Genomic DNA, 13,134 nt, shown 5'->3' with positions numbered 1-13,134 from the left:
CTGGGTGGGGGTCCTGCTTTGGAAATCATTTGTACCCCTTTCAGAGATCACATTTAGTTCCCCTTAAACATCCTCATGTTGCACAATGAAATGTAAGTAAAGGATGAAGTGTGCATTCCTGTAACTTTCTCTAGTAACAGCATTCCATGATTAATATCAATAAATTAACATTAATAATAAATGACAGTAAAATAAGCACACGTATGACCGAGGAGTCATAGTGTAACTTTGTGTGGTGTTTGAGTTGTCTGACTTTTTGTGTGGCCATAAACGCACCAGTGGCTTAGTGGTATGCGTGTTGGTGACAGATGACAAGTTGGTTTTGGCCTGGTTTGTACGGCAGAAAATGACTAGTTTTTCGAGAAAGAAGTTTTTTACTCATGTTTTTGGTGTGGTTATGGCCGAATATAAACAGTTTTGCTCAATAAAGTGATCGATATAATTCCTGTCCTCGAAGCATCTCGATAGACGTTACAATGATTGAACGGTGTTCAATTGAACAGTGTTAGGGCCGCTGGTTGTCACTGTCACTCAGAGTTGCATTGCAAATTATATACAGAATAAATGTGTTTATTTTGTTTAGAATTCAGATGAGATTCAATTTTGTGCGCGGCATATATTTGCTGTGCGCAGAGGACGCTTGAGCAGTGCGCAATTGCGCAGGCGCGCACCTTAGAGGGAACGTTGGCTGCTACCTTTTGTAGCAACGCTTCTGCTGCATACTTTGCATATTACTGTTGTCTGCTGAATATCTTCCCGCTTGAAGCCAAACTACCGCCAGATGATGGACCCCGTGCTGGTTTTTTTGGGCATTAATTGTTCTTCCTCCATTTGTGATCAGTTTCGCACCTTCTCTTGTATTGTAACTCGCACCGCTCCGCTTGTACTACCTGCCTCAGCTAACGTTAGCCATGCTGCTACCTCTCTGCTGGGCGAGGGCGTATGACGCTACACGCGCGACAGTATGTGACGTATGTAAGAAGGTGGGCTTGTTTTACGCCCCTGTGAGAAGGAGAGACTATAAAGAGTGAGAAACGCCTGTAGTGTAATGCCCGCAGCTAAAAGCAACTGCGTGAGAACGTATACTCCAATATCACGGTATCACGATATAATCATTTTCTATATCGCACAGAGGCAAACCCGCGATATATCGAGTATATCGATATATCGCCCAGCCCTACACTGAATTAGTAATCTTACTCTTGGTTTTATCCGTATTCAATAATTATATCTCACCTGTTCACAGTTCAAGAAAATAAACCTTACCTTACCTGAAAACATGTTAATCACAAAGATTACAAAAATATATACTCATCAAATACACTGCAAAAGAAGGGACTCATGAATAACTATTGAATTTTTTTTTACATTCAAATCATTTAACGTCCATCCATCTTCTTCCGCTTATCCGGTCGCGGGGGCTGCAGCTTAAGCAGAGAAGCCCAGACTTCCCTCTCCCCAGCTACTTCGTCCAGCTCTTCCCAGGGGATTCCAAGGCCTTCCAAGGCCTCCTCCCTGTTCTGCTACCTAGAGGTATCTGGGGCTTCTTTCCCCCTGCTAGGGTCTCCCATGACATACTCGTCCCGGTTGAGGGACCATACAAAGAGCAGCTCAAAAACTTCTATGAATAAAAAACAACAGGAACACAGTTTCTTCTCGCCCGGACGCGGATCACGGGGGGCGCAGCCCAAAGAGTCAATGTGGGTACCACCCATAGGAGGGGGCATAGAGGTCGGGTGCTTTGCAAGCTGGGCGGAAGTCGAAGGCAGGGCTCTTGGCGGTCCGATCCTTGGCTACAGAAGCTCTTGGGACGTGGACGTCACCTCGCTGGGGGGGACATGCCTGAGCTAGTTTCCCCGTGGTGGCTGGAGAAATTATGGCTCGATCGAGTCTGTCTCACTTGGACGGACAGCAACGGCTCTGGAAGATGGACCTTCGTTGCCAGCAGTGAGAGGGGACGGGCAGGTGTGACAATACTTGTTGCCCCGCGGCTCAGAGCCTGCACGTTGAAGTTTAACCCGGCGGAGGAGAGGGTAGCTTCCCTCCACAATCCCTCCGGGTCAAGACTCTTTTTTTGTGCTTACGCACCAAGCAGCAGTACAGAGTACCCGCCCTTTTTGGAGTCCATGCAGGAACACAGTTTTTTCTCGCCCGGACGCAGGTCACTGGGGGATCCCATCTGGGGCCAGGCCTGGCACAGCCCAAAGAGGCAACGTGGGTTCCCCCTCCAAGGGGCTTACCACCCATAGGAGGGGGGCGTGGAGGTCGGTTAGGCCTTTAAGCTGGGCGGAGGTCAAAGGCAGGACCCTTAGCAGGTGGAGAAATTACGGCTGGATCGAGTCAGTCTCACTTAGACGGACAGCAAGGGCTCTGGAACCAGTCTTTTCGAGAGGTGCTGGACTTTCTTCCCTCTGGCGTTGCCAGCAGTAAGAGGTGACGGACAGGGGTGACGATACTTGTTGCCCCGTGGCTCAGAGCCTGCACGTTGTAGTTTAACCCGGTGGACGAGAGGGTAGCTTCCCTCAACCTCTGGCTGGGGCGACGGGTCAAGACTCTTTTTTTGTGCTTACGCACCAAGCAGCAGTACAGAGTACCCGCCCTTTTTGGAGTACCTGCAGGAACACAGTTTTTTCTCGCCCGGACGCAGGTCACTGGGGGATCCCATCTGGGGCCTGGCCTGGCACAGCCCAAAGAGGCAACGTGGGTTCCCCCTCCAAAGGGCTTACCACCCATAGGAGGGGGGGGTGTAGTGGTCGGTTAGGCCTTTAAGCTGGGCGGAAGTCAAAGTTAGCAGGTGGAGAAATTACGGCTGGATCGAGTCAGTCTCACTTAGACGGACAGCAAGTCTTTTCGAGAGGTGCTGGACTTTCTTCCCTCTGGCGTTGCCAGCAGTAAGAGGTGACGGGCGGGGGTGACGATACTTGTTGCCCCGTGGCTCAGAGCCTGCACGTTGGAGTTCAACCCGGTGGACAAAAGGGTAGCTTCCTCCGCCTCCGGCTGGGGGGGACGAGTCAAGACTCTTGTTTGTGCTTACCCACCAAACGGTAGTTCAGAGTAGCCGCCCTTTTTGGAGTCCCTGAAGGAGCACAGTTTTTTCTCGCCTGTACGCAGGTCACCGAGGGCCCCCATCTAGGGCCGGTCAAGATTCTAGAACAGCAGTTCAGAGTACCCGCCCTTTTTGGAGTCCCTAGAGGGAGTACTGGAGAGTGCTTCCCTTGTTCTACTGGGGGACATGAACGCTCACGTTGATTGGGAGGAACGGCCGCCCGGATCTAAACCAGAGGGGTGTTTTGTTTTTGAACTTTTGTTCTTGTCACAGATTGTCTGTAACCAACACCATGTTCAAACATAAGGCTGCCCACACTTGGCACCAGGACACCACAGCTGAGAAACACATATTTTTGGGCGGCCCTCTAGGGGGAGCCCACGGCCCAACAATGGGCCCTGGCCTTAGTTCATCCTCTGTATATTCAGCGACAAAAAGTATAAGGTTGTGAATCCTCATTTGTCAAAAAACTGTCGCCTTTGTTGTCTATTACCAAGACTGATATGTTTAAAAAAACACTTGCGTATGTTTCCAGAAGTAGGAACACACATTTGGTGCCGGAAGTCTGAAGTGTGTTGCTGTGGAAATGGAAATAAATGGGCTAAAGAAAGAAGTTGTAAAAGAAGTAATGCATAACATGGTCAAAATACAGTAAATATATTGTTATGAAGGAGTCTGTGACTACATTATATATATACTTGCAGTGTGTATATTGTACATATCACATATTGTTATGAAGGTGTCTGTTACTACATTTTATATATACTTGCAGTGTGTATATTGTACATATTACATATTGTTATGAAGGTGTCTGTTACTACATTATATATATACTTGCAGTGTGTATTTTGTACATATTACATATTGTTATGAAGGTGTCTGTTGCTACATTTTATATATATATATATATATACATATATATATATATATATATATATATATATATATATATATATATATATATATATATATATATATATATATATATACTTGCAGTGTGTATATTGTATATAAAACATTTCATTTTACATATTGTCATGAAGGTGTTTGTTACTACATTATATACTTGCAGTGTGTGTATATTGTAAATATTACATATTGTTATGAAGGTGTCTGTTACTACATTATATATATACACTTGCAGTGTGTATATTGTACATATTACATATTGTTATGAAGGTGTCTGTTGCTACATTATATATATATATATATATATATATGTATATATATATATATATATATATATATATATATATATATATATATATATATATATATATATATATATACTTGCAGTGTGTATATTGTATATAAAACATTTCATTTTACATATTGTCATGAAGGTGTTTGTTACTACATTATATACTTGCAGTGTGTGTATATTGTAAATATTACATATTGTTATGAAGGTGTCTGTTACTACATTATATATATACTTGCAGTGTGTATATAAAACATCACATATTGTTATGAAGGTGTTTGTTACTATGTTATATACATACTTGCATTGTGTATATTGTACATATTACATATTGTTATGAAGGTGTCTGTTACTACATTATATATATACTTGCAGTGTGTATATTGTACATATTACATATTGTCATGAACGTGTCTGTTACTACATTATATATACATACTTGCAGTGTGTGTATTGTATATAAAACATTTTACATATTGCCATGAAGGTGTTTGTTACTACATCATGTATATACTTGCAGTGTATATATTGTATATAAAACATTTTACATATTGTCATGAAGGTGTTTGTTACTACATTATATACTTGCAGTGTGTATATTGTACATATCACATATTGTTATGAAGGTGTCTGTGACTACATTATATATATACTTTCATTGTGTATATTGTACATATTACATATTGTTATGAAGGTGTCTGTTACTACATTATATATACATACTCGCAGTGTGTATGTTGTACATATTGTAATGAAGGTGTTTGTTACTACATTATATATATACTTGCATTGTGTATATTGTACATATTACATATTGTTATGAAGGTGTTTGTTACTACATTATGTATATACTTGCAGTGTGTATATTGTATATAAAACATTTTACATATTGTCTTGAAGGTGTTTGTTACTACATTATATACTTGCAGTGTGTATATTGTATGTATTAGATATTGTTATGAAAGTGTCTGTTATAACATTATATATATATACTTGCAGTGTGTATATAAAATATTACATATTGTTATGAAGGTGTTTGTTACTCTGTTATATATATATATATATATATATATATATATATATATATATATATATATCTACTTTCATTGTGTATATTGTACATATTACATGTTGTTATGAAGGTGTCTGTTACTACATTATATATACATACTCGCAGTGTGTATATTGTACTTATTGTAATGAAGGTGTTTGTTACTACATTATATATATACTTGCATTGTGTATATTGTACATATTACATATTGTTATGAAGGTGTCTGTTACTACATTATATATATATACTTGCAGTGTGTATATTGTACATATTACATTGTGTTATGAAGATATCTGTTACTCCATTATATATACTTGCAATGCGTATATAAAACATATTACATATTGTTATGAAGGTGTCTGTTACTACATTATATATATACTTGCAGTGTGTATATTGTACATATTACATATTGTTATGAAGGTGTCTGTTACTACATTATATATATACTTGCAGTGTGTGTATAATACATATTACACTTTGTTATGAAGGTGTCTGTTACTACATTATATATATATATATATATATATTTGCATTGTGTATATTGAACATATTACATATTGTAATGAAGGTGTCTGTTACTACATAATATACAGTATATACTTGCAGTGTGTATATCGTACATATTACATTTCTAAAATAATGCTAGTCATTCAAATAACAGAAGCGTGATATATTCTTATAGTTTCCTTTAGTTTAGTACGAGGAGTCAACCTCTCACACCAACACCAAGACAAATAAGTCAGATGGACTTCTCCTGACACTGAGCATCACCTGATGCTTTGACCTCCTCTGACACTTGGGAGACGACGGTGTCTGTGAGGCCGGGGGGGCAACAAAGGAACCCGATGACCTCACATGATGTTTCAGAACGGGCGGCGGGCGCTCACCTCGGCGCTGCACGTACTAAATATAAACATCTGCATCCGTGACACCTCTTATCGCCCGTCCTGCATGTCTGTGGCTTCTTTGGACCTCCATGAAGTGCTGCCACAGAAATAACTGCTGAAGAATGCCTTTGACGAGGACGTGGCAGATGTTGTCTTTTGTGGGGACTGTTTACACGGACGTGCGAAGCGACAAGCCGACACTGGCTTGGAAGCAAACACTGCTCCTTTTTAGCACGCCGGCAACAAAGACGCCACCCTCAGGCACGGAGGATGTGATTTATTTGACACGTCGCCTCGCTCGGGGGGGCCCACGTCGGCGCCGTGTTTCGTTTTCTTGTTGTACAGTTAAGACATCATATCGCCCGCATGTTGTGCTTCTAGTTTACGTTAGCCCTCTTTAACGCCGGGAGGAGAGTTGACAAGAGTGAAGCCTTGTTCTCACGTTCCTCCCTCCTTCTTTCTCCCATTGCATCCAGGTGGGAGCCCATGGAGGAGTCGGAGGAAGGGGAGACAAGAGACGACTTCTGTGATGTCAGCAAAGGTTGGTCATTGCTTAAGTGCAAAAAACTTGAGTAGTTAATGAAAGGGTTAAAAAAAACACATTTTTGGCTGTAATAATAGATGATCAAATGAATTGTATAAAATATACAACATAAAGTAGCAGGAAACACATCAATAATGAATAAAGCAAAACATGTTCTAGACCATTGGCGTTGTTAGGCCTATTTTAGGGGGGCTCAAGCCCCCCTAAAATATTCTTAAGCCCCCCTAAATAATTTGGTGTTATATTTATTATTATTCTTTTAAATTAAATTTTTTTTACAATTACATGACGACATATTCATTATAAAGTGGCCCAAATATGAGTTTAAATAAATAATTATATAACCTGTCATTATTCACTCAGTTTCCCCTCACTTCATAGCGTAAATCACCAAAAATTATTCCCGGGCGCGGCACCGCTGCTGCCCACTGCTCCCCTCACCTCCCAGGGGGTGAACAAGGGGATGGGTCAAATGCAGAGGACAAATTTCACCACATCGAGTGTGTGTGTGACAATCATTGGTACTTTAAGGTAGAGAGCCCCTTTAGTGTGTCGGTATCCAATCCATTCCACTTGTTCATACAGAAAATGCCCACATCACTCAAAATCCAGTCCGCATGTTCTCTGCGACCTTGCTTGCGGTCCTTGGACTTGTTCATATAGAAAATGCCCACATCACTCTTGTAGAATCTATACAAAGTAATATACATTAGCCTAATGTTAAAATAATGAAAAAAACATAATTAAATATATTTGTTTTATTGTATTGTTACATTAATAGCTGTTGTATTATTAAATGATTGCTTGTTAAACATTTCATAGGATTTTCAGAGGGAGGAAAAACCAAGACATTTAATATAAAATGTAAAATGAAGGAAAAAAATGGTTAAAAGCCATCGTCCCGGGGAGCATTTCATTTTGTCCCGTGCATTTTTTTAAATAATATTAATAACAATGAATAATTTCTAAGTCTTTGTTAGCCGTTTGTGAAGTTTTGTGATCGTGCGCTACGTTCGCTCGCGTCCGGTGCATCTCCTGGGGGCTAAGCTCCCCCTGTCCTTAAAAGCTAGTGACGCCCCTGTTCTAGACCAAAAATAATTTCATTAGTGATACATATGAGTTATTGTGTAGAAATATGGGGAAACAACTACAAATGTGCACCTCATTCACTAACGGTGTTACAAAAAAGATGAATTAGAATAATACATAATGTTGAATAGACAGAACATACAAACCCTTTAACAAACCCCGTTTCCATATGAGTTGGGAAATTGTGTTAGATGTAAATATAAACGGAATACAATGATTTGCAAATCATTTTCAACCCATATTCAGTTGAATATGCTACAAAGACAACATATTTGATGTTCAAACTGATAAACATTTTTTTTTTTTGCAAATAATCATTAACTTTGTTATTTGATGCCAGCAACACGTGACAAAGAAGTTGGAAAAGGTGGCAATAAATACTGATAAAGTTGAGGAATGCTCATCAAACACTTATTTGGAACATCCCACGGGTGAACAGGCAAATTGGGAACAGGTGGGTGCCATGATTGGGTATAAAAGTAGATTCCATGAAATGCTCAGTCATTCACAAACAAGGATGGGGCGAGGGTCTCCACTTTGTCAACAAATGCGTGAGCAAATTGTTGAACAGTTTAAGAAAAACCTTTCTCAACCAGCTATTGCAAGGAATTTAGGGATTTCACCATCTACGGTCCGTAATATCATCAAAGGGTTCAGAGAATCTGGAGAAATCACTGCACGTAAGCAGCTAAGCCCGTCACCTTCGATCCCTCAGGCTGTACTGCATCAACAAGCGACATCAGTGTGTAAAGGATATCACCACATGGGCTCAGGAACACTTCAGAAACCCACTGTCAGTAACTACAGTTGGTCGCTACATCTGTAAGTGCAAGTTAAAACTCTCCTATGCAAGGCGAAAACCGTTTATCAACAACACCCAGAAACGCCGTCGGCTTCGCTGGGCCTGAGCTCATCTAAGATGGACTGATACAAAGTGGATAAGTGTTCTGTGGTCTAACGAGTCCACATTTCAAATTGTTTTTGGAAACTGTGGACGTCGTGTCCTCCGGTTTAAAGAGGAAAAAAAACATCCGGATTGTTATAGGCGCAAAGTTGAAAAACCAGCATCTGTGATGTTATGGGGGTGTATTAGTGCCCAAGACATGGGTAAGTTACACATCTGTGAAGGCGCCATTAATGCTGAAAGGTACATACAGGTTTTGGAGCAACATATGTTGCCATCCAAGCAACGTTACCATGGACGCCCCTACTTATTTCAGCAAGACAATGCCAAGCCACGTGTTACATCAATGTGGCTTCATAGTAAAAGAGTGCGGGTACTATACTGGCCTACCTGTAGTCCAGACCTGTCTCCCATTGAAAATGTGTGGCGCATTATGAAGCCTAAAATACCACAACGGAGACCCCCGGACTGTTGAACAACTTAAGCTGTACATCAAGCAAGAATGGGAAAGAATTCCACCTGAGAAGCTTCAAAAATGTGTCTCCTCAGTTCCCAAACGTTTACTGAGTGTTGTTAAAAGGAAAGGCCATGTAACACAGTGGTGAACATGTCCTTTCCCAACTACTTTGTCACGTGTTGCAGCCATGAAATTCTAAGTTAATTATTATTTGCAAAAAAAAAAAAAGTTTATGAGTTTGAACATCAAATATCTTGTCTTTGTAGTGCATTCAACTGAATATGGGTTGAAAAGGATTTGCAAATCATTGTATTCCGTTTATATTTACATCCAACACAATTTCCCAACTCATATGGAAACGGGGTTTGTACTTATAAAATCACAATTATGGTAATTCAACGATTTGGTGCATTTGCAAACAGCTAAAATTATGTACAAAGCAAACTATAACCTGCTACCCAAGAATGTACAACAATTCTTCTCAACAAAAGAGGAAAAATATAACCTTAGAGGAAAATAAAAATTTAAAACACTTGTATGCTCGTACAACACTTAAAACCTTTAGTGTATCAGTATGTGGAATTATGGGACGGATTAAGCAAAGAAATCAAAAGAAGCACCAATATGATTCACTTTAAAAGACTGTTCAAACTACAAGTGTTCACAAAGTACACAGAACAAGAATTACGATGAACATCTTGAACCTTTTTTGTTCCTTTTTTTTTATTATTGAGACAAAGATTATTTATGTATTTAATATTTGTATGTTTACTATGGTATATTATTTATTTGTTTACTGTTCTGTTACAGAGAACAAGGAAATTGGATAAAATTGCTATGATATGAAGAGGAGTAGGATTAAATAAGCTCTGCTTCTTCCTACTCCTTTTTGGTTGTGCTGTAATGAAACAACTGGAATTGTGTGAAGCATTACATTGTTCGAAATAAACTAAAACTGAACTGAACGGAACTTCCCTTCCGTATCATTCCGATCTATGGAGATCTGGCGCAAGACTGCTGCCATTAAAAACTGATTGACACTGGAAGAGCAACAGGTGGTTTTATATTACGTGATTCGTATTTATTTACGTATGTTCCAGACTATAGAGAGCACCGTTATATAAGCCGCGCTCTCTAAATCAGAGGCGTCGAACTAATTTTGGATCGGGGGCCACATGGAGAAAAATCGACTCCCAAGTGGGTAGGACTGGTAAAATCATGGCACGATAACTTAAAAATAAAGACAACTTCAGATGGTTTTCTTTGTTTAAAAATAGAACAAGCACATTCTGAAACTGTACAAATTATAATGTTTTTTTTTTTGTTTTTTTTACACTTACATGTTAGGGATGTCCCGATCCAGGGTTTTGCACTTCCGATCCGATACCGATATTGTTTTTGCATTTCCGATCCGATACCGACCGATACTGGCCTATCCGAAAATGTATTAAAGTTTAAAGTTATTTAGCCTACTTTGTTGTCAGAATCATGTTGAAAAGGGTTTTAGTACTCTTGATAACAACTAGCCAGCTGAATTAGGGGAGTTTGAATAATACACATTGGTTGGTAACAAGAAACTGACCTGTTTATTCAAGGTTAAACACAAAATAGACAAAATTATACATGACAAACAGAAATGGCATCATTGAACGAGGGCTGGGCGATATGGCCTTTTTTTAATATTGCGATATTTTAAGGCCATATTGCGATACACGATATATATCTCCATATTTTGCCTTAGCCTTGAATGAACACTTGATGCATATAATCACAGCAGTATGACGATTCTATGTGTTTTGATTGATTGAGACTTTTATTAGTAGGTTGCACAGTGAAGTACATATTCCGTACAATTGACCACTAAATGGTAACACCCCAATAAGTTTTTCAACTTGTTTAAGTCGGGGTCCACTTAAATTGATTCATGATACAGATATATACTATCAGATATATACTATCATCATAATACAGTCATCACACAAGATAATCACATTGAATTATTTACATTATTTATAATCCAGGGTGTGTAGGGGGGCGCCGGACGTAAGTGTCAAAAAGACAGCCAAAAGAGTTTGATATGAGAATAAATCTAAAGTTAAAATATAGGGTAGAAATGCACCCATTTGCAGGAAATGTAGTCTTGATTTTCAAAATTTTCTTTCAAAGCTTGCATGTCTACATTAAAACATTCTTCTTCATACTGCATTAATATATGCTACTTTTAAACTTTCACGCAGAGAAGGAAATCACAACTAAAAAAATCACTAATTTTTTCATACGCTGTTGATGTGGAAATTTTTGCCTCAGCATTTTGATGGTGTGGACGTGTGGCACCGAATGGAGATAAGCGTCTCGACAGACGTCACAATATTTGAACAATGATGACGAAAACTGTTTTCTCTGTCGTGTCCGTGTGTCGAAAATTGTTATGCGCTTATTTTTTTATTTGATTTTGTGCGTGGCATAGATTTGCTATGCGCAGAGGACGCTTAAACAATGCGCAATTGCACAGGCGAGCACCTTAGAGGGAGCATTGCTCGCACGGCTGCGCTAGCATCACAGCTAACGTTAGCCATGCTGCTACCTCTCTGCTCGGGGAGGACGTATACGTATGTGACGTATGACATGACAGTATGTGACGTATGACGTGACAGTATGTGACGTATGTCGTGACAGTATGTGACGTATGGCGTGACAGTATGTGACGTGTGTAAGAAGGTGCGCTTGCTGTCTGTGAGAGGGAGACACAGGAAAGAGTGAGAAGAGCCTGTCGTGTAATGCCAGCAGCTAAAAGTAACTGCGTGGGAATTCACAGACGTGTGGATGTGTTGAAGGTGTGCTGGAAAATGCGGAACGGAAATTACGGAGCAGCAGAAAAGTGGAATGTATTATTTAAATCGGTGCGTTGGAAAACACCCGAGTTTTTTTTTCAAACTGGATCTGGATCGGCATTTTCCCATGCCTTGCCGATACGCAATTTTTGGCAAATATCGGCAGCCGATCCGATCCAAATATCGGATCGGGACATCCCTATTACATGTTGTGGTTAATAGTATTCTATTTTTATTTGTCGTTATTTCTACTTTGTGAATAAATCATGCGACAATGTTCACCAGTCAACTCATTGGTGTTCATTTTTAATCTATCAAGATAAAAAAAAATAATATCAAAATAAAAATGACAGGATGTTATTTATGTAGTTTGATCGTTTTACTCGACTGGTGCTTTACCATCATGTGGTTTATTTTTTTAATATATGTAGCATAAGATACAAAGAATTGCTATTGCGACATCTGGTGGACATATATAGAACAGGAGTTTCTTTCAATAAAACATTTTGGCGCATTTTTATACTTAGCAAACTCATCCCGCGGGCCGGATAAAACCTGTTCGCGGGCCTGATTCGGCCAGCGGGCCGTACATTTGACACCCATGCTCTAAATCCTATGTGTCAGATCTGGCCCGCGAATGAATGATCTATGGTCCCCGGGATGATATTTGATTAGTATTAGTACCGGCCCGCAGGCCACAGCCGCCTGCTGCTGTTTTGCACGCACCAATACTCCAGCAGTGTTGGCGCTAGGAATTTTCAAACCTACTCAGTGGCCTAGTGGTTAGAGTGTCCGCCCTGAGATCGGTAGGTTGTGAGTTCAAACCCCGGCCGAGTCATACCAAAGACTATAAAAATGGGACCCATTACCTCCCTGCTTGGCACTCAGCATCAAGGGTTGGAATTGGGGGTTAAATCACCAAAATGATTCCCGGGCGCGGCCACCGCTGCTGCCCACTGCTCCCCTCACCTCCCAGGGGGTGATCAAGGGTGATGGGTCAAATGCAGAGAATAATCTCGCCACACCTAGTGTGTGTGTGACAATCATTGGTACTTTAACTTTAACTTTAAAATGGGGTCCCAGGGACCTTATCAAGTCATAAAAATGGGGTCCCACAG

At 40.1% G+C, this 13,134-nt stretch overlaps 1 protein-coding gene across 1 annotated transcript in view; it reads left to right on the top strand.

The window, feature by feature from the left end:
* Positions 1-13,134, top strand: part of artnb (artemin b) — a 134,377-nt gene that overhangs the window by 99,563 nt on the left and 21,680 nt on the right. The window contains exon 4 of the mRNA XM_061929821.2: positions 6,668-6,732. Coding sequence (XP_061785805.2) covers positions 6,668-6,732 — 65 coding nt within the window. The remainder of the gene's footprint in view (positions 1-6,667; positions 6,733-13,134) is intronic.

Source organism: Nerophis lumbriciformis, linkage group LG03 (genome assembly GCF_033978685.3).
Source record: "Nerophis lumbriciformis linkage group LG03, RoL_Nlum_v2.1, whole genome shotgun sequence".
Lineage (NCBI taxonomy): Eukaryota > Metazoa > Chordata > Actinopteri > Syngnathiformes > Syngnathidae > Nerophis > Nerophis lumbriciformis.
This window is presented reverse-complemented; position numbering and strand designations above follow the sequence as displayed.